This window comes from Ursus maritimus, unplaced genomic scaffold (assembly GCF_017311325.1).
Source record: "Ursus maritimus isolate PB19 unplaced genomic scaffold, ASM1731132v1 scaffold_2, whole genome shotgun sequence".
In the NCBI taxonomy this organism is placed as follows: Eukaryota; Metazoa; Chordata; class Mammalia; order Carnivora; family Ursidae; genus Ursus; species Ursus maritimus.
This window is the reverse complement of record NW_024424452.1, coordinates 54,630,320-54,658,243: the sequence shown is the minus strand read 5'-3', so window position 1 is coordinate 54,658,243 and position 27,924 is coordinate 54,630,320. Positions and strand designations below refer to the sequence as shown.

General features: G+C 38.5%; 1 protein-coding gene across 1 annotated transcript in view; it reads right to left on the bottom strand.

Moving 5' to 3' along the window:
• The window catches only part of USH2A (usherin), a 676,781-nt gene that overhangs the window by 126,052 nt on the left and 522,805 nt on the right, over nt 1-27,924 (bottom strand). Inside the window, exons 51-55 of the mRNA XM_040636016.1 lie at nt 24,326-24,530; nt 19,294-19,491; nt 18,419-18,573; nt 16,346-16,544; nt 3,495-3,602 (exon numbers count right to left, since the gene is read on the bottom strand). Coding sequence (XP_040491950.1) covers nt 3,495-3,602; nt 16,346-16,544; nt 18,419-18,573; nt 19,294-19,491; nt 24,326-24,530 — 865 coding nt within the window. The remainder of the gene's footprint in view (nt 1-3,494; nt 3,603-16,345; nt 16,545-18,418; nt 18,574-19,293; nt 19,492-24,325; nt 24,531-27,924) is intronic.

Genomic DNA, 27,924 nt, shown 5'->3' with positions numbered 1-27,924 from the left:
AGGTGGATGATGGTACTTGAAGGACGGAGAAGGGAGGTAAAGTAAGTTAGGAAGTGAGGAGAGAGATTTTAAGTGTTGAAAACTGAGGTTGAAGTATTTGCAAAACACCTAAATAAAAATATCTATAGGTCGGTGTATACCCAGGCCTTAAATCTATGTAGGCTTTGTGAGAGCTGAGGACTTTGGGAGCTTGTACTTGAGAATTCCAAGGGATACCATGGAGTTACAAGTGCAAGGAGTAGAGGAAGAATCTAAAGGAACGTCAACAGTTTAAAAAAGGTCAGAGGAAGAAGGATCTGGAATGCAGTTGAGAAAGACTCATTTTATTTTCCTTTTTCCCCCCCATATTATCAATGCTGGAGGTGAGCATGCCTGCAATTTTGCATGACTGAACTCTAAAATTAATTAGAGCATGCTGGTATGGCAGCACTTCTAAAAAGAGACAAAAAAATCCAACTTGAACTCTTCCTATTTGACTGAAGGTACACAATTTCCTGTGAGGATAAAATTGTAGAGAATTATGTCCGATTTACAATAAGGTAGTAATGTATATTAGCTTTTTAAAAATTTTTTTTATTATTTATTATTTTTATTTTTTTAAAGATTTTATTTATTACTTGACAGAGAGAGACAGCCAGCGAGAGAGGGAACACAAGCAGGGGGAGTGGGAGAGGAAGAAGCAGGCTCCCAGCAGAGGAACCCGATGTGGGGCTCTATCCCAGAACGCCGGGATCATGCCCTGAGCTGAAGGCAGATGCTTAACGACTGAGCCACCCAGGCACCCCCCCTTTTTTTTAGATTGAAAATGAAAAATATGAGAGGAGCTCAGGGTAGTTATGAACCAAAGCTTCTTTTCATTCTCTCCGTATCTGCTTAGGACGCTCAAGTGTTAGACCTTCAAACTATGTCGGATTCACTCAAATAGGCATTTTGTAATTAGTTATATTTGGGTTATTAACACAAAAGGATATGCTTATTTCCATTTTAGAGTAAAACAACTGAACTTAATGTTGCTGTTGATTTGTTCTACAACCCTCAAGTTAAGTATTCAGACTACATTTATTTCACATACAAGTTATACACAAATGGCACTTCTACAGCCAGAAAATGGATTCTAAATCCATGTTTGTTCTGCAGAGGAAAGCCCATTTAGTTTATTATTCCTGTGCTCAGTTATTTGTGTTAAAGGAAAGGTGCATAAAGTTAAAAAAAGAAATCAAGTAAAACATTTCTCATCTCACACTCCTCTGTGCTGTTGAAAACTGTAAGTTTGTCATGTAATCTGAGCTCTTTTAAGAATTTTTTTTTGGAAAAGTGGGAAAATAGACACATATTTTCTAAGAATTTAAATATATGGATTTGATGAGTACACTGAAGCAAGAGACCCTGTTATTTTACCAGGTTTGAGTTGCAGCCAAAGCTGGTTGATAGATCCTTTAGAAATTATCCATTATCATCAAAGTATCCATTTGATAGTTTACCTTTCCAAAAAATCCACTGCTGGTTTCTTCCTTTCAAAGGAACACTAAGCTTTTTGACATGAAACATTCTTTATATAGAAAACATCATTAGTGAAATCCTGGTGAGGAGCCATATGCCCCATATGTGGAATTTTCCATTTTATTCCCCATTTACTGGTAGGAAGTTCAGGTCTAATATTCTGAGGTACAACAATCCCTTTCATTAGAAGAGTAATGGACAAGCAGTTCAGGACTCTCCAATGGTAATTAACATCATATTTCTGTTTAGAAACTCATGTATGCCTCCATTTTCCCACATTTAAAACAGGCAGATAATAAAGATGAGCAAAATAATTAGTTGATCACTATCCCAAGCTTCTAAGCCTATCTTTATTCTAAAAGTAAATGATAACACCCACCCCAGTTTTCAACCTACTGGTAACCATTGTTATGTGTGTATGCTTCCAGAATTTTTTCTATATTTTTATTTATCTATAGAAATGAATATAATTTTCTATGCATTTATATGCATAAAAGATACCATGCATTAATGTAGTTCTAGATTTCCTCTTCATATGTTTAGATTGTCTCATTATTTTAAACTGAGGTATGGAATTTCATAATGTGAATATACCTGAAATTATTTAGCAATTCCCCTATGCATAGACATTTACATTGCTTCCAATATTTTTCCATTAAATAAAAAAAAAATGCTTCAATAAACATTCTGGTATGTGTCTCTTGTACTTTTGTGGAAGTGGGGTTTTCTGGCATAGATAATGAATGTGAAACTACTGTGTCATAGAAAATTAACATTTTAAACATAATAGACATTGCCAATTTGCCTTCCAAGATGATGGTCCCACTTTACATATCCTCAACTGGTGTTGGATTTTGCATCTCTTCTAGTGTTTATTTATCAAAATCCTTGTTCTTCATGGTCCATCTCAGAACCCACTTGCTCCATCAAATCATTTTTTTTTTTTAAAAGATTTTATTTATTTATTTGACAGAGATAGAGACAGCCAGCGAGAGAGGGAACACAAGTAGGGGGAGTGGGAGAGGAAGAAGCAGGCTCATAGCAGAAGAGCCTGATGTGGGGCTCGATCCCATAACGCCGGGATCACGCCCTGAGCCGAAGGCAGACGCTTAACCGCTGTGCCACCCAGGCGCCCCTCCATCAAATCTTTTTTGATTTTCATGATGAGTTATAATCTCTCCCTCTTCAGACTAACCTGAGTATTCTGTTCATTTTCTTAAATTGATGTATGATTAACATACAATGTTATATTAATTTCATGTGTACAATATATTGATCTGGCAATTCTATATGTGACTCAATAAGTGGGGTCACCATCTGTCACCATACATTATTACAATATTATTGACCATTTGTTCCTTCTTAACATCACCTTTCAGATTCTCTCTCTCTCTTTAAAGATTTTATTTACTTATTTATTTGAGGGAGGGAAGGGCAGAGGGAGAGAGAATCCCAAGTAGACTCTGTGCTGAGCATGGAGTCCAATGTGGGGCTTGATCTCACGACCCTGAGACCAAAACCCTGAGATTATGACCTGAGCTGAAATCAAGACTCCAACGCTTAACCAACTGAACCACCCAGGCACCCTTATTTCTCTGTGTAAGTTTGGTTACTTGTCCTGTGTCTTTGACTTGATGGTAAATTCTTCATGGTAGCAAGTAAGTCAACTTTAGCAGTGAGCACGTCCTTGTTATATATCAGGCATTCCAGAAATATTTAACTTTTGATTTTTTTGAGGAATTTTATATCTAAGTACACAATACTTTTTTTTTCACAGAAAACTAAATTTAAGAGGTTTAAACAATTGAAACCAAAATTTATGTTGGGAGACTTATAGCTGAACCAAACCTGAGGAATGGGAACCTAGAATACAATTTTGTTTTGTACCTGTCGACTTTATTCCTTCTTTGTTTGACATGAAAGGGTTTATAGAATTCACTTCAAAATGCCATATGAAAACTTCTTCTCCCAAATCATGGATATTTTTTAATTACCTTCAGGGGCTGCCTGCAGTGTCTGACCTAGAAAAGGCTCACTTGAAGTGCATCCAGCAGATGTACAAGCTGTAAGAGTGAAGCTGTAGTTGGTGTATGGCTGGAGACCTAGAAAGAGCAAACAAGAAATAAAGTACATCTTGAGAGGATTATTTATTATCAATTAAGCACCGGAAGTAACATGCAGGGTTGTAGATATGATTTCCAAAAATTTTAAAAGCAGAAAACACTCTTTAATGGAGATATGAACTTCACAAGCAGCTTGGTATAAATAGAAACTTCATTTATTATTAATAAAGTAATAAATTCTCAGCCTTAGAAGAAATCTTAAAATTCATGCAATCCATCCACCCAGACATCTTTCTCTTGATTCCCTTGTAAAAGAGGTCATTGAAAAGACTGCCTTGCCTAGGTGATCAGAGTACTCAACTCTCAAAGAGCCCATTCCATCTTTAGAGAGCTCTAGAGTTCTCCTTATTTTGTTTGAAAGTCCTTCCTTATATTGTGGTGAATTCTTTCCAACACTTGCACCCCTAGGGACATATAGAACAAATCTAATTTCTTTTCCACATGACAGTTCTTCAAATATTTGTAGACAGCTATCAAATCCCCCCTGAGTCTTCTCTTCTCCAGGCTAACCATCCCAGTTTCTGCAACTGCTTCTTATATGAAGAGGGGTGGAAAAAATAAAAAGAAGGTTAGAGTCAACATTTTTTTAGCCCCAAGCCATATTCAGCTTATATTCACACCACCCCCCTCACTTTTTTTTTTTCTAACTTTGCGCTTCTTCACCATCTGTGCCCATAGAGTACCATTTCACACTTAACTTTTGTAGTTTTTCGGGGGGGTATGTTGGTTTTGTCTTTACACATTTATTAAACATAATTTGATGAGGGGATAGTGTTTATTGTATTCAGAATATGACATAGCCCAGTAACTGCTCAATAAGTTCTCAGGAAAAATAAGAATGGCAATCCATTTACAGTAGAAGTTGTATGTGGTTAGACTTCACTACTCCATAGCTGGTGACCTTGGGCAAGTTACTTAGCTTCTCTTTGCCTTGATCTTCTGATCTGTAAAAATGGGAACTATAGCAGCTAGCTTTTAAGGCTTTTGCGAAGATGAAATGGGTTACTTAGAGAAGTATTTTCTCTGAGCAGAAGCAACCTTAAGACTCAGCAGCATTCGACAAAGAGTCTACGGAGGCTAACATTTCTTGCCTTGATTCTTGGGAAAATTCAAACAATGCCTAAGCTCAAAAATTTTCCTTTCCTTAGAGAATAGGACTTAAGTCTATATGTTGAATAATTGGGATAAATGATAACATGTATATAATAATTATTATATTAATTTTTCATGAATTCTGAACTACATTTTTATATATATTGTTCTTTTGGTGGCATGACTTTTTCCAGAGACATTCATGTGTCACTCTGTGGCTTTAAAAGATTTTGACCACTCTACACACTACACCCACCACTTGTTATTCCCTCAAATTACTTTCTTCTTCATAACCCTCAACATTATCTGATGCTTTATTATGCCTGTTTATTCATTGTTTGTCTCCCCCTCTAGGATGTAAGTTCTAAAAGAGCACTATAGGATCTGTATCAAAAAGATACCACTGTATCCTTCAAATAATGACGGGCACAAAGTAGGTGCTTGTTAAATGAATGAAAAAATTAATTAACTGGTTCATTTAGAATTAGAGCACTGGTCTGGGTTTTCTGCTAAAGCAATAATGTTCTGCAGCTGGAGCTGCTTCAGGATTCAGTTTCAAAGCCCTCTGTGTTTCCTTATCAATTTAGTGATAAGATGCAGATACTTATTTGATCGTAATCTTACATTTGGTTGCTATGGGGGATTTACATAATTTTGATGTTTACCTGATTTATAGATAAGAAATATGATGAAAGATCTAAGCCATACCCAAGCCATATATGTTTGATAAAAGCTTATGGAAAAGTGCTAAAGATAATAAAATGTACAGCTCAAAAGAAAAAGGGAGGAATCGTCTTAAGAATGAAGGTCAGAGACTGCAGTGGCAGGCTGATTTAGTCTGACGATGCTCCCTCTTTACTCTTGCTACTGAAAAACGGGGTCTAGACCCTTGTAACACTGTTTCATCTGAATAGCTTACTTTCTCACTTAGAATGTAAGCCCTTTGAGAGTAAGGTTTATGTCTTTGAGGGTTTTTTTCATCATTTTTTTCCCAGTAGTGCCTATTCTAGGTGTTTGATGTTTGTTAAATACCGTTTAAAGAACATAAAACCCATACAAGTGCTCCATGAAGATGTCAGGCTATGATGTCCATGACATCCAGACAAAGTGTGATCTGACCAAACAGGCCCTTCCTCATAATTCCATGGGTATCTCTGCCCACAACATTCATTGTGTAAGCAATTCCATTCTAGATGCAGAACATTATTAAAATAATACAAAAATTAATGGAATGTGAAACAATAAATATTTTCTAGATTTTGTCTGAATGCCAGACTTAAGTATGGGTGGTAAAAGTGAAGCAATGCTTGGTCTTTCTCTGGAATTTTCTTATCAAACAAAACCAAACAAACCCCCCAAAACGAGGCCCAATTATCCTCTTCATTTTGTGTTTTTAGCTAGTCTGAGTCAGGGAATTGGTGACTATTGAAAAATAATATAGGATGCATCTTAGAAAAAGTAGAGAAAAATTTTCATCACAGAGGTGTTCTAAGATTGATGAGAAGTTTGAGGGTGTTTGCAATGAGGATAGTAGCTAAAAAGAAAATTAATGTTTATGAAAATAGAAATTGTCTTTTCCTTACAAAATCTTTCTGAAGCAAGTTAATTGGTATCCATTTTACACATAGCACAGAACACTAGAAGACAGTTAAGAAACGGTACAGCAGTGGAGGGGCTAGCTCATTAGGAATTTTCCATAGATTAAGGAAGGTGTGCCAGAGAATTCTGTTACAGGTGTTTGAATTGCATGGTGTGGGTTGGCCTTGCAGAGCATGGTGCCAGGTCTAGTGGAGGAATATGCATCTCTTGAAACTACTGGAGTACCAGAATCAAGGAAGAAGGATTTAGAACTGAGCACTGGGTAGAGAGTCTCATTTGGGAAGCTAGGGGAATTCAGAGACATCACCAATCAAGAGGAATGGATGTGATGAACTAGGGAAAGGAGACAAAAATGAAAGTACAAGAAAGACAAGAATGGGAGGCATGAGACCATAAGTGAAGGAGGAAAAGACAAATGGACTTAATCTAATTCATGGGCGGTTCATCCTCAAGGATTGTGTCTGGCCCTGAAATACGGGTATGGTGGCCAATTTAAAGGGCCATTTGGAACAAAGGTAGAAATATTCATCTCATTTCAACTCACATTTGCCAGTTTGTGTTGTACAACTCCCCATCTGCTATATTTACCATCCAGAGTCTACTCATACTTCCTTTTATAACAGAGCTCCAGTTTTCCTTGTGGAAACCAGTCTTTTGGCTACTAACAGGCTTTATGCATGATTTAGGATTAACTCCACCTGGATTGACTACTCCTGGACACAGTTCCACATTCCCCTTGCAATGTTAGCTGCTCAGGATTGAGTCTGTGACCTCATTTAGGTTAAGGGAAGGTAGGCCTTGAACATGAACTCTCATTTTTACTGCTGGTAGTTCTTTGTTCACCACATAGTGCCTGAGAATGGAGGAGAACTCCAAGGTAAAAAGAAATTGGGTCTTGGAAACATCTTAGCCTTGAGTCTACACCTGATTTTTTTTAGTTACATGAGCCAGTCAATGTCCATTTGTTAAGCCTGCTTGAACTGAGTTTTCTGTAACTTGCAAGAAAAAAATTTCTAAATAATACTAATATTATAGTTACTAATAATGTCACATGCTGGCACACAAGTTCAAATTCTTATATGTTACACAAGGGGACCATAAGCAGCTGTTATTGCCCTATGCATGTTAGAGATAGTTACAAGATTCTGGCAGAGATAATTAGCAACAACATGAAAAGGTTTAGTGAAAAGGTGAAGAGGTTTCACCTTGAATATCACCAGAATAGGAGTTATTATTCCTGCCTCACAGGTAAGAAAACTGAGGCTCAGAGAAGCAAATGTTCTACAGTGAATGAGTGATCAGATTGGGCTAGAGACAAACACACAACTTGAACACCAAGTCCTGTGCCCTCCCATCACATAAGAGTGACAGCCAAACGCACTGAAAATTTTCAACAGCTCTGTACATTAATTAGATATACATTATGAGAAATGGAGTTATTTTTAAGGAAATTGATTACTAGATTACATGAAAACATAGTAGCTGAAGTTTACTGAACACCATTTGCAGGCCTTCTTCTGTGTGCTTCCTGGATATTAACACAATCAAAACCCTTGCTAACTCCCTGAGGCACTGCAATTATCTGCTCATTTTATAGGTAAGGGAGCTAGAGTATAGACAGTTGGAGGAACTCATCTATTATTACAGAGATAAGCTTGGGCGAGCTCAGGATAGAAGTCTGGGCAGCTGGGCTGAGAAGTATGGCCCAGAGCAATATGGTCAGGCTCCTGAAACATTGGAAAATGATGACATAGGTTGCTTATCTATATCTATATCCATATCTGTATATATATATCTTCAAGTGGGAATATATGTTTAAATATGTCCATTTTGAATATTTCCACAATTCATGTACTGAAGTGGTGCAGCCTTGCTGTTAGGAGAGAAGCATGTGAAGTTAGATTATTTTGGGTTCTAATCCCTTACCTACTTATTAACTACTGCCACGGGCCAGCCTTCTGACCTCTAGGTGCCTCAGTTTCCATATCTGTAAACTGTGGGCATGATGGTATAGACTCCTTATTTGGGTTACAGACTAACTGGAGGGAAGGCAATATCTGAATCCTTAATTATCTATATCCTATGTCTTAGGTCTTGGATTTTTCATATTGTCAGAGGACTAAATTACTAACAGGCTTGGTTCAAATAATCTGTAAGGAAAGCATCAACTGCCATCAGGCATAAATGATTTACATGAACTAGACGACCTTTCATATATATGACTGTAAAACTCAATAAAATCAGCACTTTTCAACCAGAATCTGTTGCCATTTTAAGTAAGTTTCTATTGGTGGTCCTTAAAATGAGATATATATGAAATATAAGTAACAGGCATTGAAAAGGGCACGCCAACTGAAAACGACTCACGAATTGATCAGGACGAGAAGAGGGAAATAAAGAGATGTCTCAAAGGAACCATTCTGACTGTAACTTAATCCTGAAGTCCAAGAGTAGAAGGAGAAAAGAAAACATCATTCAAGCGCTCAGCATTGAATTAAAAGAGTAGGAGATAGGGGTTGTAGAGCAGAGAAAGGCAAATGCATGGAGAAAAGCCAAGCATTTAACATTTCAGTGCAGTGAAGATTACAGTGGCTGCAAATTACCTGAATTTCCCTACAGGGAATCATGTTCTCTCTTAAAGGAAGGAAGCATACTATAACCAAACTCATGACAATGACACTTTCCAGTAACATTACGTTCAAGAATAAATGTGTGTTAAAAGGGATCACCTAAAGTCTGCCTATGAATCATAAAAATATGATTTGGAAAACAGAACTAATGCTATGTCAGTGTCAGTTACATTTGATATACGACATAAAGGACAGCTTGTTTCTAATTTTTAATCTCCAGATCAATAGTCAGGAGAAGGCGTTTTGTCCATTATAACCTCAGATAGCAAGTGCCTCTTCAGAGCATTCATCCGGTTAGTCTATAATGTCATCTACTATTTTCTAAAGAATTACCAAATAATCCTACAAAATATGCAATTTTGCAAGTTCTTCCATCACATTGGTCAGTGACGAGTTCAAGGGCTGAGAGGCCTGGGTTACTTTAAAAACTTTTTGGTAGGTAGTTATCAGATGTTGTACACCTTTTGGGCAAGAAACTTGTCTCGGCACCAGTACACACAAACTGGGTGCTTGGCAGAGCCCCTCTGAATCCACATGCAATCCTGCTGTTGTGAACCGCCTCTTTCTGCCCTTATTTGCCTTGGATCTCACTAAGTGATGCCCCCCAGAATGTCTGTGCTCATAGAGATCCCCAGGAACTTCCAGGGCTCACTGGCAGTGTCGGCGAGGTGGGTAGAATTATAACACGATTCCGCTTTAAATGAATAATTCTGTGTGAAAATCTGAATGTTCAAAACTGATACATCAAGATATTGTGGAATTGCTTTAGAGACATCTAAGGCACCTTTACAGATGATCTGTTTTACGAAATTGGATTAAGAAATGTGTCAGGAGCTCACATGCTGGAGTCCCCTTTTCATGATAGTACCACCCACCCCCAACCTCAGGAGCTACCATCCCAGTTAGTCAAGCCAATTTCTTGCCTGTTTGTGAGCAGCCATTGGAACGGTCCGTTTCCTGTATCAACGCTTCATAGTATGAATTCAGTTGACAGCTCATGAACTGGGCATCAAAACATCAAAACAAAGGTGCTCTTGCATTGCAAATGCCTGTGAGGTAACCTCATCACTTTTGCTTCCGACTACTTGCTACAAGCCTAGTTGTTTCTTAATTCCATATTTTGTGTGAAATTCCAGGCCCTAGTTTAGGTCCTCCTCCCCAATAACTTAGAAATCAGATACATCCCAAGAAGCACTTCCCAGATAAATTACTTCTTGGCTCACTCTCTTTCCAAATGCAGATCAACTTTAAAACTACTATTGGGGGCGCCTGGGTGGCACAGCGGTTAAGCGTCTGCCTTCGGCTCAGGGCGTGATCCCGGTGTTATGGGATCGAGCCCCACATCAGGCTCCTCCGCTATGAGCCTGCTTCTTCCTCTCCCACTCTCCCTGCTTGTGTTCCTTCTCTCGCTGGCTGTCTCTATCTCTGTCGAATAAATAAATAAAATCTTTAAAAAAAAAAAACAAAAAAACAAACTACTATTGAATAGTCCAAGAAAAGACCCTTGCTTTTGATTTCAGTAACATTCTTTCAGTAAACGTCTTTCTTCTCTGGAGTCTGGTGCTGTACTAGACCAAAGCCGTTTTTACCCTACAGTTTCAGGCAGAGTCTTCTCTAGAAACAAAATGTGGCATCAGGGGGCAGCCAAGCCTGATGCTTCTCAGAAGCTCGACAACAAGGACATATATTGCAGCAGGAGTCTTTAGAGCTCTTGGGGCAAAACAATGACTGCCTAGGCAAAGAACCCCAAAATATCTGAAAGTTCAGGGGAAACCTTTTTCTTTAACTATTAGTGTCCAGGTAGCTGTTGACTATAATTCTTCAGCTATAATATTCGATCTATAAGAATGTTTTTTAAAAGTATAAAATAGTGGTTGATGCTATGCTATTCTTTATTTCTTTATTTTGCAAACAGCCAGGCACAAAGTTTTCCTCAGGGTCGGAAAAATGAAAATAAAATGAATTGTTGTATCTATTTTGATAGGTCTGATGCTCGGCGGTCAGTCGTCAGGTAGCTGGAGCAAACGCAGTACAGAGCATTACATGCAATATTCTGAGAACACTGACGGTAGGCTCCGGAAGCTGTTCTGAGGACAGGATCACCGTCCTAGTTTTCTTCCTCTCTGTTTCAGTTAAAGAAATAGACTGCCAATAAATCCAGACTGCCAGAGATCAAGGCTGGCTTCACGGGCATGTGACCCAAGATCCCATAGGGAGGAAGTACTGGTGCTTGATTCTATGCTCTGTTTTTAAACATTCTTAATGACATTTTTTTGAAAAATATATTATTTTCTAAAAAAAAGTTTATGAACTTTTTATTTCCAATACAGTTAACATACGGTGCCATATTCATTTCAGGTGTTCAGTAGAGTGATTCAGCAACGCTATACATGACTCCGTGCTCATCACGATAAGTGTAATCTACTCTTAATCCCCTTCACCTAATTCACTCATCCCCACCTCTGGCAACCACCAGTTTGTTCTCTAGGGTTAAGGGTCTGTTCCTTGATTTGTCTCTCTTGTTCTCCCCCTTTGTTCATTTGTTTTGTTTCTTAAATTCCACATATCAGTGAAATCACATGGTATTTGTCTTTATCTGACTGACTTATTTTGCTTAGCATTGTACTCTTGGGCTCCATCCACATTGCTGCAAATGGCAAGATTTCACTTTTTGTGGCCAAATAATATTCCATTGTAGATATATACACATTTTTAAAAAATCCATTCATCTATTGATGGACACTTGGGCTGCTTCCATAATTTGGCTATTGTAAATAATGCTGCAGTAAATGTAGGGGTGCATGTATCCTTTTGAGTTATTGTTTTTGTATTTTTGGGGCAAATACCCAGTAGTCCAATTATTTTTACCCTTTTTGAGGAACCTCCAAAATGCACCACTGCATTCCCACCAACAGTGCACGAGCATTTTCACCACATCCCTGCCAACACTTGTTGTTTCTTATGTTTTTGATTTGAGTCACTCTGACAGGCGTGAGGTGACATCTCATTGTAGTTTTAATTTGCATTCCACTGATGATGAGCGATGTTGAGAGTGTGTCTGTTGGTCATCTGCATGTTTTCTTTGGAGAAAAGTCCTCATGTCTTCTGCTCACCTTTTAATTGGATTATTTGGTTTTTGGATGTTGAGTTGTATCTAAATAATTTTTGAATGAAAGACCCCACATTCTCATTTTGCACTGGACTCTGCAAATTATGTAGCCATTCCTGCCTGAGATTTAGATGTATTTGATGGTGAGATTTTTGTATCCAATCAAAACAGAATAAAATCGTTCAGATACTAGTTTACCATTCAATATCTGTGCATTCAACAAATATTCTTGAATGCTTAACATGCTAAGTACTCTTATAGGTGCCTATCGCAGTATAGATAATACAATGCCAAACAGGGGGCTACCGTCTGTCCTTAAAAAGCTTCACCAATTAGCTGAAGAACAGAGGCAAGAAGAAAGGATATTGCAATAAAGTATTATAAATGCCAAGAGAGCTGAGAGCCAAGTGCGGGCTACCATGGGAGTACATAGTGGAATTATCTAAATATAAGATCCCCTTATAAAGAATTTCCACATTTTGTGATACTGATGGTCAAAGTGTGTTCTTTTTTTTTTTCTTCAAAAATGGCGTGCAGGATATCTGTTTCAGTACATTAGTATAGTGCATGTCTGCTACAACCTGCAATGTTAGGGTATATGCTATTTTAGCCCCGGAGATCTTCACAAGCTTCTAAGAAAATAGAAAAGGAAGGCAAATTGTTCTTTCCTCACTAACTTAATGCTGGTGGGTCTTCCCTTTCAAGGAAAATGCAAAGATAAGCAACTTTTCATAAATTATTTTGAAAACAGTTTTCCCAGAGTTAAGAGACACATAAGCCCTTATCAAATCTGCTGCTAAAGAGGACATGATTAATTCATTTTGTTCTCCGTGGCCCTAATTATTTAGTTAATCCTTTCTCCATCTCTTCTGCCCAGTGCCCACGCTAGGAGGCCCATATATAAAGCAGTGGTAACCCAAAGTGAAACAATGCCATAACTGACATCCCAATTGTTCTGTGCAGGATGGTGGACCTGTTTAGTAATAAATGATATGAAAAGGTCTTTTATTGACAAGCTGCCATGTGCTGTTTGCATTAGCGGATATGAGAAGATGATGGCTGTTTCTCCTTCGTCCCCACGGTATTCAGCTCAGTGAGATAGCAGAAAATGCTTCAGTTTACTTAAAGCATTGATAACACCTCTAAATAATTAACTGAGGACTTCCTGTCTTCAATTACTTAATGCTTTTTTTAACATCTTGAGAGGATTATAAGCAATTTATGGATTTCACATGATGAGTGCATTCGCCACTATTCCCACAAAGCATTTACGGGATCATGTTTCTAAAGATTTGAGGTAATTAAAAATAAGCATAGAGACAATGGGGCTGAGGCAACGTGCTCGCTTTCCCTTCTGTCATTTCTAAGGACCTAGATTTTCAGGCTCCAGGATGACTAGTGCTACAGCTTCATTAGTGTTTGTTAACTTAGGGAATGCCAAGGTTTTGGAAATGATGAGAAAATCAAAACATTTTTCCCAGGGGGTACAGGCAGCTCTTTAATCAAACATTTGAGATGCAATGTAAAACAAATTTGGTTGTTTTACTTCATTCCATGAACTCAGTAAAATAGTCATTCATATCATAAAATACTTCCATAGTGAATTTGGTCAGTCAGAGAACTATGGAACTGAATTTTTCCTGGCAGAGAAGGTACGTGAATATTATATAGATCTCAGGTTTTAGATGAGCTCATGCCTAGCACCGTTGCTGTCCGGTGGGAACTGCATATAGGAGGCTCCACTCGGTGAGGTTTCGCTGAATGAGAGTTTACGTCTTCATTCAACAAAGACATTTCTCTTCAGGGCTGTCTTGCCCAAGTGAAGTACTATCTAAATCTATTTAAAATGGTACAGAGGGATGAGCCAAATGAATCCTAAGGCTTGTTTTCATTTTATGATCTTATAAAAAGTAAAAGCATGTAGAAAAACTTTAAAATATTTATCCTAATAAAAGAGAACTCCTGGCATCAAGTGATGTGTATGAGATCCTCTATGACATGAAAATATTCATTGAAAATGACAATGAGAGGAGGAGTGAGTGGAATAAAGGTGTTTTAAGAAAAAAATTTTTCTAATTATTTTATAATTCATGAGGCTATAAATCCTGTTGGTTTGAACATTACGTTTGAATTTAGTCTGTTGCCATGTAAATGCTGTTTTTTTAAAAAAAATGCAAACCAGAATAGCTCACACAGTTCAAAGCCCATGCTGGCTAAGTAGACATACTACAAGAAGGAGAACATTCCATATCACGGTATCCCAGTTTTTTGTGAAACCTTTACTGATACAAAATCTAAATGTGCCTTAACTTGGCTTTCAAAACTCTGCAACTGACATTCCATTTTCCATTCCAAGTCATTCTTTTGATTTCCCCCACTGCATTCTTCAGAGTTCTGCTGTGGCATCAGTTACCCTGTATTTGCAATTAGTTCTTACCTTGTCAGTGTTCCCTATCACTGGGAGCTTCTTGAGAGCAGCAATCTTGTTTTAGAGCATTTAGTGTACTCTCTAGACCACAGCAAGCAGGCAACATTGTTTTGTTTTTTGGGATTTGGAATGAAACAGTATTCTGATGCCTTGGGCACCCCGAGCATGTCACTTTCCTTCTTCATTTTTTAAATGTGGATATTAAAAACATCCCTCACTTACAGGGATGTGATGAGAACCAATCGTGTCCAAATGCAAATAGTTCTTTAAAATTATAAGGCACATGTTAATGTAAAGTTTTATTATGCAAAACAACAGCATTTCAGCTATTTGTGATCATTTTCACTTGCAGTGAACTAAGATCTAAGAAATAAATTTAATAATCTGAATTGATGAGAGCTTTTCCCATTATCATTGATTTAGCTCAGGATCTTCAGAAAAGGGATGCAATGTGCTGGTCTGCAAATATTTTTGAAGCACCTTCGGCAGGCTTCTGTCACTTCTGGAAAACAATGGATATCTGACAATGAATGTCTGCTTGTGTGTCGGGGAATCATAGAATTAAGAGTAAATCATGATGAACTGATTTTTCCACCTGTGTAGTATAACCCGTGCCTCCTTTGAGGAAAACTCTGGCACACTCTTGCAGGCTTTTCTGTATTTCTTTATGAGTTTCCTGATCTCTGGTATCAATGCTCCCCGCAAGCCATGGGGTCCAATGGAAGGAAGAACATTCACTCAGGAGGCCTTGGAAGTAAGCTGCTGACAATAGGGGAAAAGTAAGTTTGGAACCTCTTGCCTGTGGCCTCAGAATCTAAACTTACACAACTATTTGGGATGATTCCGTAGATTCGGGTAATGAACTGAGTTACTTAATATCTCAAAGTATTCTTTTCTGCGAAATACAAGCCATAACTCTCTTCACTGCATAGGTTTGTGAAGAGTATCAAACGAGATAGTACATGCCAGGTGGCACATGTGAAATTCACTTATTCCCAAACATTCGTGTAACATCCACGGATGTGTCAAGGATTGTTCTAGGCGCTGGAAGTACTGTATTGAATGAACTAGGTACAGAAGGTCTCTGTAAGGCTGGAGCTTATATCCCAGTGGGGGGAGACATAAAAAACAGACACTATCAGGCAGTGAGATGTCCATGATGAAAATAAGACAAGGTGATGCTGTAGTGTATCAGAGAAACTTCCTTAGAGTGGGGACGTCAGAAGATGCTTCTCTCCTCTTCAGAAGTGACATTCAAACCAAAACATGTTAATTATTATTATAATCACTTCTAATAATTATCTGACTTTATACTATTATACTGTACTATTATTATTTTCTTAAGGTTAATTATAATAAATGTTATAACAAACTATAAAAATAATACGGTCACTATTAATTAATGTTAATAATAACAAATTGTCACAAACAGTCACCTGTCAACCATTCCGTGTATTAGTTAGTTACCCACTCAGTAGATTAATGTTAGCCTCTGGCTGATTTCTCCCTGCTTTCCAGTACATTCTTGGCTATCCTTGTCCCATTATCTATGAGTATATCCTTGGGGAATGAAAATGCATCTTACCGTTTGTCTGAGGGAATAAAAGTTAATACTGATGCAAAAACCCTACACATAATGCATATCAAAGCCAAATATAAATTATTTCTGAAGTTATCTGCTGTTGTGGCTTATTGCTGCCAGTGTGGGTTCTTCTATTAGCATGGATAAGTGGGACCTGACCATATGTCAAGAGAACACGTCCTTTCGAAGTGACCTCATATATCAAACACACACCCCTGGGATGCTTTGCCCCCCTAACCACAATGACAGACTCTTCCGGTAGGTTTTCCTCTTTTTTTTCACCTGTGACCGTATGCTGCCTCCTGTCAGTGGTGCCAGTGTAGATGAGACCTTTCCCAACCTGCCTGAGCTGGTACTCTTTAATGACACCATTTGGTTTCTCAGGGACACTCCAGCTCAAATGCAGAGCCTCTGCACTGGGCGCCGTGACTCTGGGCGGCAGGACGCTCTCCGGAACTCCTTGGGTAGTAGCTGCAACTACCTGCAAACATAGGAATTAAACAGCAATTTACGGTAATAGGACACTAGGTATTCTGATCAACGAGAATGTCACTTTTGTTTTAAAATGTTGTGTCTGGCCTGGCATATCATTAGCAGGGGCTTGGAGAAACAGTCTCACCCCCTCTTTTTTTTTTTTTTTTAATTCTTTTCCTCCCATCCTATTTAAACAATGAAATCTGACCTTGAATACATTACATAAGTCTCAGACTACCATTTATCACAACAGGTTCAACAACAATTTTGACGGCAGAGTGCAGCCCTCAGTTTAAACAAGTAAAATCTGGCTGGCAGACTGTCTTACTGGAGAACTCTTGATAACTCTCTTCCATATGGCCCATCAGTGTCTTTGCATTTTAACAGCCTGATTTTGTACCTTTTAAGCAGCAGTAAATATGAAGCAAAACCCACATCTGAACTTGCATATAATACGCTTTGAACAGTATAAATGGGCAGATTTTTTTTTTTTTTTGTATTCTTCCTAGGATACCCAGGATGACTTGACAGCATTGTACCAATATTCTAAAAAAGAACTGAATGAGAAGGAAAAAAGGTTAAATCAACTGGTTATTTATTCAGCGTTATCGAAATACAATTTTGGACAAAAATTAGCTGCACTTGTTTTTTCACAGAATTAACTCTGGTTTCAGTTTTTTAACCAATTGCTCTGGCATCTGGTAGGCAGGAGCTGTGCCTGTGTAAAAAAGCACGGAATTGTTCTAGGACCGTTCGGACCATAACTTTTGATTGGGCCAATCAGCTGCCATCTGTTTAAATGGTGGCACGCTCAGAGATGTTTCTGGAGGTCTGTGGAATAAAAAGCTGCACGTATGCACTGCTGCTGATCCATCTGACTGAATGTTTTCCTTGGATGGTTCTTGCACAGTGTGCGAAGATGCTGCCCTTCAAAAGCTGTAACCGCATGAATCAGAGCTGCTGCGTGTTTGTTTCTCCTGGGTTTCCTCTGACTAGCTTGGCTTCTGTGAGATGGCTCTTTCTTTTCCTCCTAAATTGGTTGTTTCTTTCCCGTCTCTTTTGTGGGCTCTTCCCTTCCCAGAGTTCATCATCTACGGTCTTGTTTTTATCTCTCTCTCTCTCTTCTCCTTAAATGACCCTATTCAAACTCCTTGCTTCGACTTCCCACATGGATCTTTCTAGCAAATTAAGTCACTGTATAATCCAGCTTCTGACAAGACATTTTCACTTACAGTGCCAAGTAATATTTTCTTCTGCCACTCTGCGACCTGCTCCTTCTCTTAAATATATTTTTAAAAACATTTAAAATTTTAATCTTATTCTCTAACTCAAATTTTCTTCTTCTTCTTTTTAACTTGCATGCAGAATGACACTGTGATCTGGTTGTGATTTGGTTGACACCAAGTCCTATAGATTTCATCCCCCAAATCTGTTGTAACTTCCTGATATTCTCCATTCTGACCCCTGTTGCATGAGCTCATTCTCTTTTGCCCCTTTCTCTGTTTTTCAAGAGCAGGCAATTTTTGTTGTAGTGAGATATTTAAATAGAAACTTTTAAACTGAGGAATGATTTGGGAAATATTATGGATTACAGAAGATCATCTAAAAATAGTTGGCAGAAGAAAGATGTGATAAAGAGGATAATACTGAGTCAAGTTTTTTTTCTTTTTTCTTTTAATTAATGAAACATTGATGTTTGCATAAATTTCCTTTGCAATGATCTCTCCTTTCACGCATACGTATTAATAGTTGAGCTGCCACGTGAACGTGCTACTTAACACAATATTATTTTCTGTCACTGGAAAAATCATTCACAAGCTGGGCGTTCCTATAGTCCTCCCACTGGCTACTTCAGTCCAGAGTTTAGGCATCTCCCCTTACCTTGCTGCTGACGGCACAGCCAGCAACCGTGCAAGCTTTCAGCTGGTAGGAGTATTCCTGAAATGGCTGAATTCCCTTCGTATCAGAGAAGCTCAGTGATGTTCCCTGAAAGCATTCCATCCCATTTCGGAGAAGAATGTAGTAAATAATTGGACCTAAAAGAGACAGAGATATACCCAGATTTGAGTGTCAGATCCTTTTAACTCTTTGCAAACAACTTACATGTCTTAGAGTTTCGAGGAAATGGGAAAATACAGCATTCCTTACTTTTAATTTGCTGTTGGATTGCTATGTTCAAGAAGTTCTGAATGATATGCACTCTTATTGAAGAGAGGGATTCTGGACATAGAAAATTAAAGAGTCATTTCTGTTTATTTCCCCTGGCTACCAAACAAAATTACTTCCAATATTTTTTAAAGGCTTTTTATTTATTCAACAGAGAGAGAGAGAGAATACAAGCATGGGGAGCGGCAGAGGGAGAGGAAGAAGCAGGCTCCCCATTGAGCAGGGAGCCCAACACGGGACTCGATCCCAGGACACTGGGATCATGACCTGAGCCAAAGGCAGACTCTTCACCGATGGAGCCACCCAGGCACTCAAAATTACTTCAAATATTACAACTATTTTGCCTTTCTTTAGCAGTCTTCACTTATTTGAAAGCAGCTAAGATTCCGGAAAAAAAAATTGGGGTCTAAAAACTTGCGAGGCCTATTTTACAAAATGGATGATTAGTACACACACACCTAAGGTTCCTTTTACCAGCAAATAATTTTTAATGGTTAGATGCAAGGCAATTACATGTAGATTACACTCATTTCAATTTCCTTACAGATTTACAGGATTTTGTTATTTTAATTTTAAAAGTGGCTTAATACCATTTGATTGTATAGGTTTCTTCCAATTTAAGACTATCACATCTTCAAGATTATCCATTTTGGTCCACGTAGGGGCACTCAGTCCTTGAGGCACATCTTCTTTTGTCCTGGCTCTAACAGCTTTGCTGAATCCTCGCCCGTAGCTATTCCATGCAGAAATCCTATACTCATACATCATGTAAGGCTCCAGATTCACATCTGGAAAGGGAGAAATTGAACAGTGAGATTTTAAAAACATTTGTATTTTTTTCTACCATCATATTGAAAATGAATATCAAAACTTTTAAAAACTTAAAAATAAATGCTTAATGCTCTAATCCTGTTGTGTGTGACTAGAGCTCTAATATCTTAATGTTCTAGATCATAAAATTTTTTTTACATGTTTATTACATATAGGGATATGGAATTCCACAGAATAGAATTCACCTTTTCTGAACAAATATGCATAACATGAAAAGAATGACTGAAAACCTAAAGTACTAATGTACATTGGATTTTTTAAAAAAGATTTTATGTATTTATTTGACAGAGAGAGAGAGACAGCGAGAGAGAGAACACAAGCAGGGAGAATGGGAGAGGGAGAAGCAGGCTTCCCACTGAGCAGGGAGCCCAATGCGGGGCTCAATCCCAGGACCCTGGGATCATGACCTGAGCCGAAGGCAGACGCTTAATGACTCAGCCACCCAGGCGCCCCTAATGTACATTGGAATTTAATGCTTCCCAAGTGTGTGTATCCTTTACTTCTATATGGGGCAGGTTCACCAACCTGCTTTTACAGTTTTACATTATTAATTTTACAAATTATTACATTGTTCATATTACATTAAATTATTATATAAATTATAATGTAGTTATTATGAGATACAAGACCGGAAACTTGGCTTATCATGGTTAGTGGATATAAACGACTGCATAACCCACTACATACATCCTTCCTTTTTTCACCAAACCAGAACTGAAACCCAAACCCAAAACAATCACTCTAATTAAAAGAATAAAACCAAACTGTTCAGTGTCTTGAACTGGCAACGATTTTATTAGATAATCGCCCATGTGATTCAATGGCATCCCAAAAGTCTTTGTTCAGTTTTAAGCTTTGCTAACTTCAGAAGCACCAATGCTACAAATTTACAAAAAAAAAAAAAAATTTACTGGAAAATGTAATTGTCTAAATATGTTTAATTCTGTGAATTTTGACTATGTTTGTATGTATGCATTTTTGTGTGGCAGTTTCTGGATGACTTTTCTCAGACAGGAGATCAGAAGAAGAGGTCCTGCTCCTTGGCTTCCTGGCCACCTGCTCTATCTCCATGTAGGGCTGAATCTCAGTCCATCCATGTGGTTTTTTTGACCACATTTTCCTTACATATATCTCCTTACCATAAATCCCAACCTGCCTACTTTATAGAATTGGTATGAAGATAAAATGCACGAAGTCATGTGATAGAACATCATAAAATGTAAACTGGTATAAATTAGAAGACCTTCTGTCTTCATTTTCTCTGGTAAGGGGGCATCTGTCACTTAATACCTGTGATAACCACTGGTGGGCACCCAGATCTCCCTTCTGTCCTGGTCAGAGGCCTCCTGGCTAGGATCTAATTTTCCCAGTTTTCTCTGCAGTTTGGGGTAGTCACATGACTCAGATTTCAAAATGGAAGAAGCATGGAAGTGATACGGGCAATCTATGTCTCACTTTCTAAGAGGAAATCGCTTGCCTTCCATTGACCTTCTCATCCACTTTTGGTGGGCTGGAAGCAGGATGCTGCGATGGCCAGGCTGCACCATGGGAAGGAGGGCAGGACCGGAAACATAATGAGTCACCAACTGGAAGGAGTCTGGATCCCTGAAGGACCTTGTGGGGCTGAGCTGCCCAGACCATCCACCTACCCACAGACGGTCAGTGTATTTTTCAACCAATTGGCTGTAGCAGATTGAACTGCTCCTTGCTAATAACTGTTTTTTTACCTACCCTTCAGGCCCACATCACCAATTCTAATTTCAGTTGCAGTAGCTCTCCATGCTGTGTTCCTTGTTCTTTCCTCTATGGCATTTCATTCTTTTTACTCTCTCATCTCTTATCCTCGTTTCTTTGTTTTCCTGTGAGGTCTGGTCTTTCAAAGATGCTCCTAGCCCATGAAAGAATTCTTTTTGCTTTACATAGAAGGAAGCATTGTTGAAATTTTGCCTTCCCTCAACAATCTTTCTCTTTTTCTTTGCCAGAATTTCCAATACTTTTTTAAAAAAAGAAAGAAAAAACACCCTTTTTATCTCAAAATCATTCTGTATGTTATATGGGGCTACTCTTCAAATAACAGAGGGTTTTGCTTTTGGGGGGGTATGCTGGTTCAATTTTTACTTGTTAAGGGCTTAAATGTCCCATGGATACTTGTCTGCCATCATTTCTTCAGCTGACAGAGTACTTCTTCAAAAATGCATGTACAGGATTGTGTCATTCTATTGCTTAAAAAGCTTTAATATCCACTCCTTGCTGCATAAAGACAACCTGCTTAGTGTGGCATACAAGGCCTTCATCAGCTGAGCCCTGCTCTTTGGCCTCATCTCCATGATTTCTCCTCTCCTATCCCGTGCTACATTCATATCAAGGGGATTGTTTTTCACATCTTACTGGGCTTTCTCTCACTTCCCGTGCTGTGCACATGTTGCCCTCTCTGCCTGGTTTCCCTTCCTTTAACCTGATATGTTTCTACTTGTTCTTCAGTTCCCAGGTCAGGCATGATATCCTTCCCGAAGTGTTTCCTAACCTCTTCAGTCTGGGTTAGATGTCCTTGCAATGCCCTTGAAAAGCATCTTGTGCTTACTTCTATCACAGTTCTTACACAGACGTCATTTCTCACATTATAGTGTACTTATATTTGTTCCCTGTCTGTACAAATGAGCTTCAAATCTCTGATGGGAATTCTCATTTATATAAGTTTTCATACCTGGTGGGCCCAGTGGAGTGACTGGCTATTAGTAAAAATTTAAGAAATATTTTTTGATAAATGAAATGATTGTATGCATGAATGAATTTGGGTGAGCCCTGATGTTGTTTAGCTTTTAATTGTAAATTTCTAAGAAAGGTGGACTTCTTAGTCCAAATCAGTCTCAATGGAACTTGTTTTAGCATGACTTAGGTGCTTCGTTTTCTTCATGAAAGAGAAACTTTTGTTATTTTTCATATTCAATTTATAGTATTCTTTGGTAGGCAAAACAATCTGAAATATGGATGGTTAAATAAGTATAAACATATATTCTCTTCTGGAGAGGGCTACTGCAAATATGTCTTAAAGGATCTTCAAAATCTTGACCTTGATTTCAAAAGGCAGATAAAGTAGGCAACTCTCTTGGATCAGACCCACTAACTTGGAAATGAGGGTCCTTAAATCTATAACTGGGAGTGGAAGGAAATTGGAGGGTTCGATGAATTGTCCTCTATCCTGAGGACCTTCCTAATTTTCCTAATTAAATATATTCCAGTAAATGTCTTATTTTTGTCTTGTTTTTTTTGTTTGTTTGTTTGTTTTGTTTTTTTGCTTACAGTGTGTTAATCTAAAAACGAGGCAAAATGAAGCAAGGGCATCTTGTTCATACAGATATTTCAATTTCGTAGGAGAGAGGGAAAAAGGGTCCAGATGTACATGACACATGGTAGAAGTGAAAGTCATGCCGCTGTGTAAGAGGAGAGAGGGACTGGGTGTGAGAAGCCTGCACCAAGAACAATAATGTTCACCTATACCCTGGGAATGATGAAGAAGGACATTTCAGGTGGAAGAAACAGCTTGAGGGAAGTTGGGAGCACTCTGAAGGGAGCTCCTGTACCATGGAGTCACCTAAATCTGCTGGGCTTGAAGGCGACATGATTTAAATCTGACATCTTCCCTTAGCAAGTTACTTTTATAGATCTGACCCTCAGTTTCTTCGTCTATTAAATGATCATACTTCCATGATTGCTTTGTGGGTAAATTCAGGTAAGGTTTTAAAGCATCTAGCACATCACTGGAACTTTATCTTTATTCCTGCTTTCCCTCCTTAATCCACCCCCCTCATCCCAGCATCTTGCCTTATTTTTTGCAATCTTAAGGTTTGTCATTATTGCCCACCATCAGTTAAGTAAGGCAGAACGGTGAGTCACGATGGAGCAGAGCAGTTTTTTATTTATTTAACCTTAACTTGCTTGAATTATGTCACTTAAATGTATTCTATTTGACTCTAGATGATAGATGATATATATGTATGTACACACAGATACACACACACACACACTTAATTTTTCAAAAGGCAGAAACAAACTCTGTAGGGACTTAAGTAAATGGACAAATACTAAAAATTTAATAGAGGGCAGAACTATTTTGGAGACGATCTTAAACTTTACAGTGTTTTTCACTCAGCTTAGCCAACCCTGAGAACCACTATTTTGGAGGAACTCAGTAGGACCAAGATGGGACTTGAAAATTGGTATTTTCAATAACCTTGAAGGTTATTATTTCCAGGACGATGGTCATTTAGGCGCAACACCAGGCTGTGGGAGACTGCAGTCTCCAGACCCAGACCCAAGATCAGGAAAGGTTTACTTTAAGCTCCTTCTCAGAATAATGCTGTGAGGTCTCATTGCGGTAAGACAGGTTTCTTCCTCTTTTCCGCCTCCAAGTATAGCACCATTCATTCTTTGCATTTAATGAAAGCCTGCATTCATACTTTTAAGAAAGAAAATGGGGCTCATTGACAATTAACTGCATATACCATAAAAGGACACATAGGTTATTTCCCTGTTCTGGATTTTCTACATGTTTACTTTAAAATAGCATACATCTTCATTTGAAGTTAGACTTTACAATTTTTTAAACTACTAACTTTGAACAGATCCAAAGTGTGCCTTTAATTACCTTGTAACTAACCAGCCCATAGTATGATGAAATTAATTGATATTGGGTTAAGGAGGGGGCTGACATCAGAATGAAACAAATCTGCATTTTCCACAGCTTTCCACTATCCCTACTAAGCCATGGACAGGAGGCTCAGGTTCTGTTACCTGTGAAGGAGAACGTGTTTACACTTCCCGTGTGAACAGTCTCCTCAGCAGATGAGCACATTTCTTCTATTGATTCCTTGCCTGTGGAATTGTGAGGGCCTCTGATCACAGTGCAAACGTGGCTGGTGAAGTTGAAGTCACACCTGCCGCAATATGCTGTGGCTTCCAGAGCAGCTGGGCAGAGTGTCCCGCACTCTGTGATTTCCTGAGTGGTAGAGGTGGGGAGAAGATTTAAGAATTACATTTGGACAGGGGCACCTGAGTGCCTCAGCTGGTTGAGCATCAGACTCTTGGTTTCGGCTCAGATCATGATCTCGTGGGTCATGATCTTGTGGGTCCCAATCTCATGGGTTGTGGGATCCAGACCTGCGTGGGGCCCTGCACTCAGCAGGGAGTCTGTTTGAGATTCTCTCCCTCTGCCCCTTCCCCCAACGCACGCGTGCTCTCTTTCTCTCTCTAAAATAAATAAATAAATCTTTTAAAAAATTACATTTAGGGTTCCTGGGTGGCTCAGTTGGTTGGGCGACTTCCTTTCGGCTCAGGTCACGATCCTGGAGTCCCAGGATCGAGTCCAGCATCAGTATCCCTGCTCAGCATTGAGTCTGCTTCTCCCTCTGACCCTCCCCCCCCATGCTCTCTCTCTCTCTCTCATTCTCTCTCTCTCTCAAATAAATAAAATCTTTAAAATTTTTTTTAAAAATTAAAAATTACATTTAGATGTATGTGGGGCAGGTTTTTACAAGATGCAAATGAAATTTTCTTCCACTTAGCTCATGAATAAATGTCTCAAGATTTATGAAAAGAAATGAAGGGGCGCCTGGGTGGCACAGTGGTTGGGCGTCTGCCTTTGGCTCAGGGCGTGATCCCGGCGTTCTGGGATCGAGCCCCACATCAGGCTCCTCCGCTATGAGCCTGCTTCTTCCTCTCCCACTCCCTCTGCTTGTGTTCCCTCTCTCGCTGGCTGTCTCTATCTCTGTGGAATAAATAAATAAAATCTTAAAAAAAAAGAAAGAAAGAAATGAAGGCAGCGTGTATACCAGAAAGAGCAGCTTTGGTGTGGATGACACAGCTTTAGATTCAGAGTCCAGTTTTGCCACTTGCTACTTTTGTGCAAGTCACACTCTCAGAGCCTCAACTTCTTCCGTGAGAAAACGGAAATTGCATTTACCATGCAGGTTTGTTATGTGAATCAAAAGAGACAACACCTGTACACACCTTACATTTAGATACGCTATAAATAAGAGCAGGAATCATTCTTTTATTATTGTTACTTTGACACTTTCCTAATGAAGCTTTAGAGAAAATAATGTGATATTTGAGAATCTGCACTTTTGTGCTGTGGGGCAACCTGGACTGCTAAGAAGTATTCCTTGTCCAAGTTTTAGAAAATCTAAATATTTCATGAACTCTCATTATAGTTATTATTATTTACATTTGTAAGCCTTTCCTCTGATGAATCTCTGGACTTTTTATAGTTATTGGTAAGTACTAGTGTGTTCTAATCTCAGGAAGTGAAATACTTCATCATCCCGGATCACAGGAGATACAAATAAAGCAACCTTTGTAATGCAAAACCTTCCTGCATCTTTCCTTTACATAGGTGGTGTTATTTATTTATTTATTTATTTATTTATTTATTTAAGAGAGAGAGAGAGCATGAGCAGGGGAAGGTGCAGGGGTAGGAGGAGGAGGAGGAGGGGAAAGAATCTCAGGTGGACTCTGTGCTGAGCGGGAGCCTGGCACAGGGCTCAATCTCACAACCCTGAGATGATGACCTGAGCCAAAACCAAGAGTTGGACATTCAACTGCCTGAGACATCCAGGCGCCCCAGGTGGCATAATATATTTAAAATAATTTTTTGCTATTTAAAACTGATCTACATCCAATCTCTCTTACCTCATATAGGTTAAATTATTCTCCCTAAGGTTGTCAAAACAAAGCTGCTTCAGAAAACTAGGGTTGGATTTCCATGTGAATATAGTGAATTGAACACCATTTCCTCTTCAAGCCCAACCAAATGACAGGAAAGGAATACAGAAAGTCCAAGGAAACAGGAAGGGAACTAATACCCACAAGACAGCTGAAACATTTTTGGAAGCTGGGAAGTAGATGAATGTGGCAGAGACAATACCATGTGCCCAGTAACCTCCATTTTGTTTTTTTCTCCCTAGGAATACTAGATTTGCAAGTCTGGCTCAGTAGGAAAAGCCACATGACCAGAAATGTCCATGTGTTTACTCTACAGAAAGGATGTATTGTGCATCCAGGTGAGACCCATACATGTATAATCATCTACTCTCTCCTCTTTTCCATTGCAATCTGAGGGCCATGTGTGAAGCCCCACAAGATGGAAGGGGATTGGGCTCCTGAGACATTCCTTGGAGGAGAGCTGCCTAACTCACATTGGATTGCAATGTGAAAAAATTTTTTAACTTTTTCTCTATCGACCCATTCCATACGTGAGTGCATTTGTTTTTATTTCGGCATAGTTTAGCATGCCCTAGCTAAACCATAAATTAGAAATTTGAAGAAAACTAAAATAGTGCCAAACAAACAAATGAGACAATTCAAGGAATAAAGCAAACAAACAATAAAAAAAAACCACAATGAAATTAGTATTTCCAGAATGACAAAAAACATATCCCATGAATGGAAAAAGTGTGGATGCCATATAAATAACAGGCAGCAAAAAAGAAAGAACCCTGCAAAATTAAAGAAAAAAAAAACCTATAAAATATGGGAGTTAAAAAATCAATCAATCAATAGAAAGGTTGGAAGATGACGCTAAGGCAAAATCTGTATTGAAAAAGATGAAGAGTTAATTAATCAATAGTCAAGAAATTTAAAAAAAGACTGAAAGATTGGTTTAGGAAGTCTAACACCAAACTAATAGGTAAAAACAGAGATTTTAAAAAGAGAACAAATTATCAAAGAAATAATAAAATAACATTCCCTAGAACCAAAGCTCATGAGACTTCACGCTGAAAAAGTCCACAAAAAGTGCATCATCATGAATAATAATATAATCCACAAAGAGGCATGTTGTCATGAAATTTAATTTTTAAAATTTTTTAAATGAAATTTTAGAAAAACAGAATAAAAAGAATGTCTTAAAAACTTTCATAGGAAAAACAACATGGGTACCTAGGAAGAAAGAGGAATCAGAAGAGCAATGAAAGTTTAAAAATGCAGACATGATGTCAAAATCCTCAGTGGAAATAATTTTTAACCTTGCATTGTATACCTAGTCAAGCTATCAATCCAGTGTGAGGCTAGAAAAATGATCATTTCAAATGTCAAGCTCTCAAAAAATTTACCTTTTACACACCTATACCCAAAGTGATATTTCTCCAAAAAAAAAGGCAATAAAGCAAGAATAGGGGACCCTTGGATGGAGAACACAGGGACACCAACATAGGAGAGAAGTAAAAGGAATTCCCAAACCCACAGTTACAGAAGACTTGCAGGGGAGAAATCCCACAGGGGTCTAGTCCTGATGGGAGAAGGAGACAGAATTCTCCAGGAAAGAGGTTTTCAGGAAACAAAACACAGTCTATAGATGGAACTTTACCTGTAACACACTGCTTGATTCAGCATTC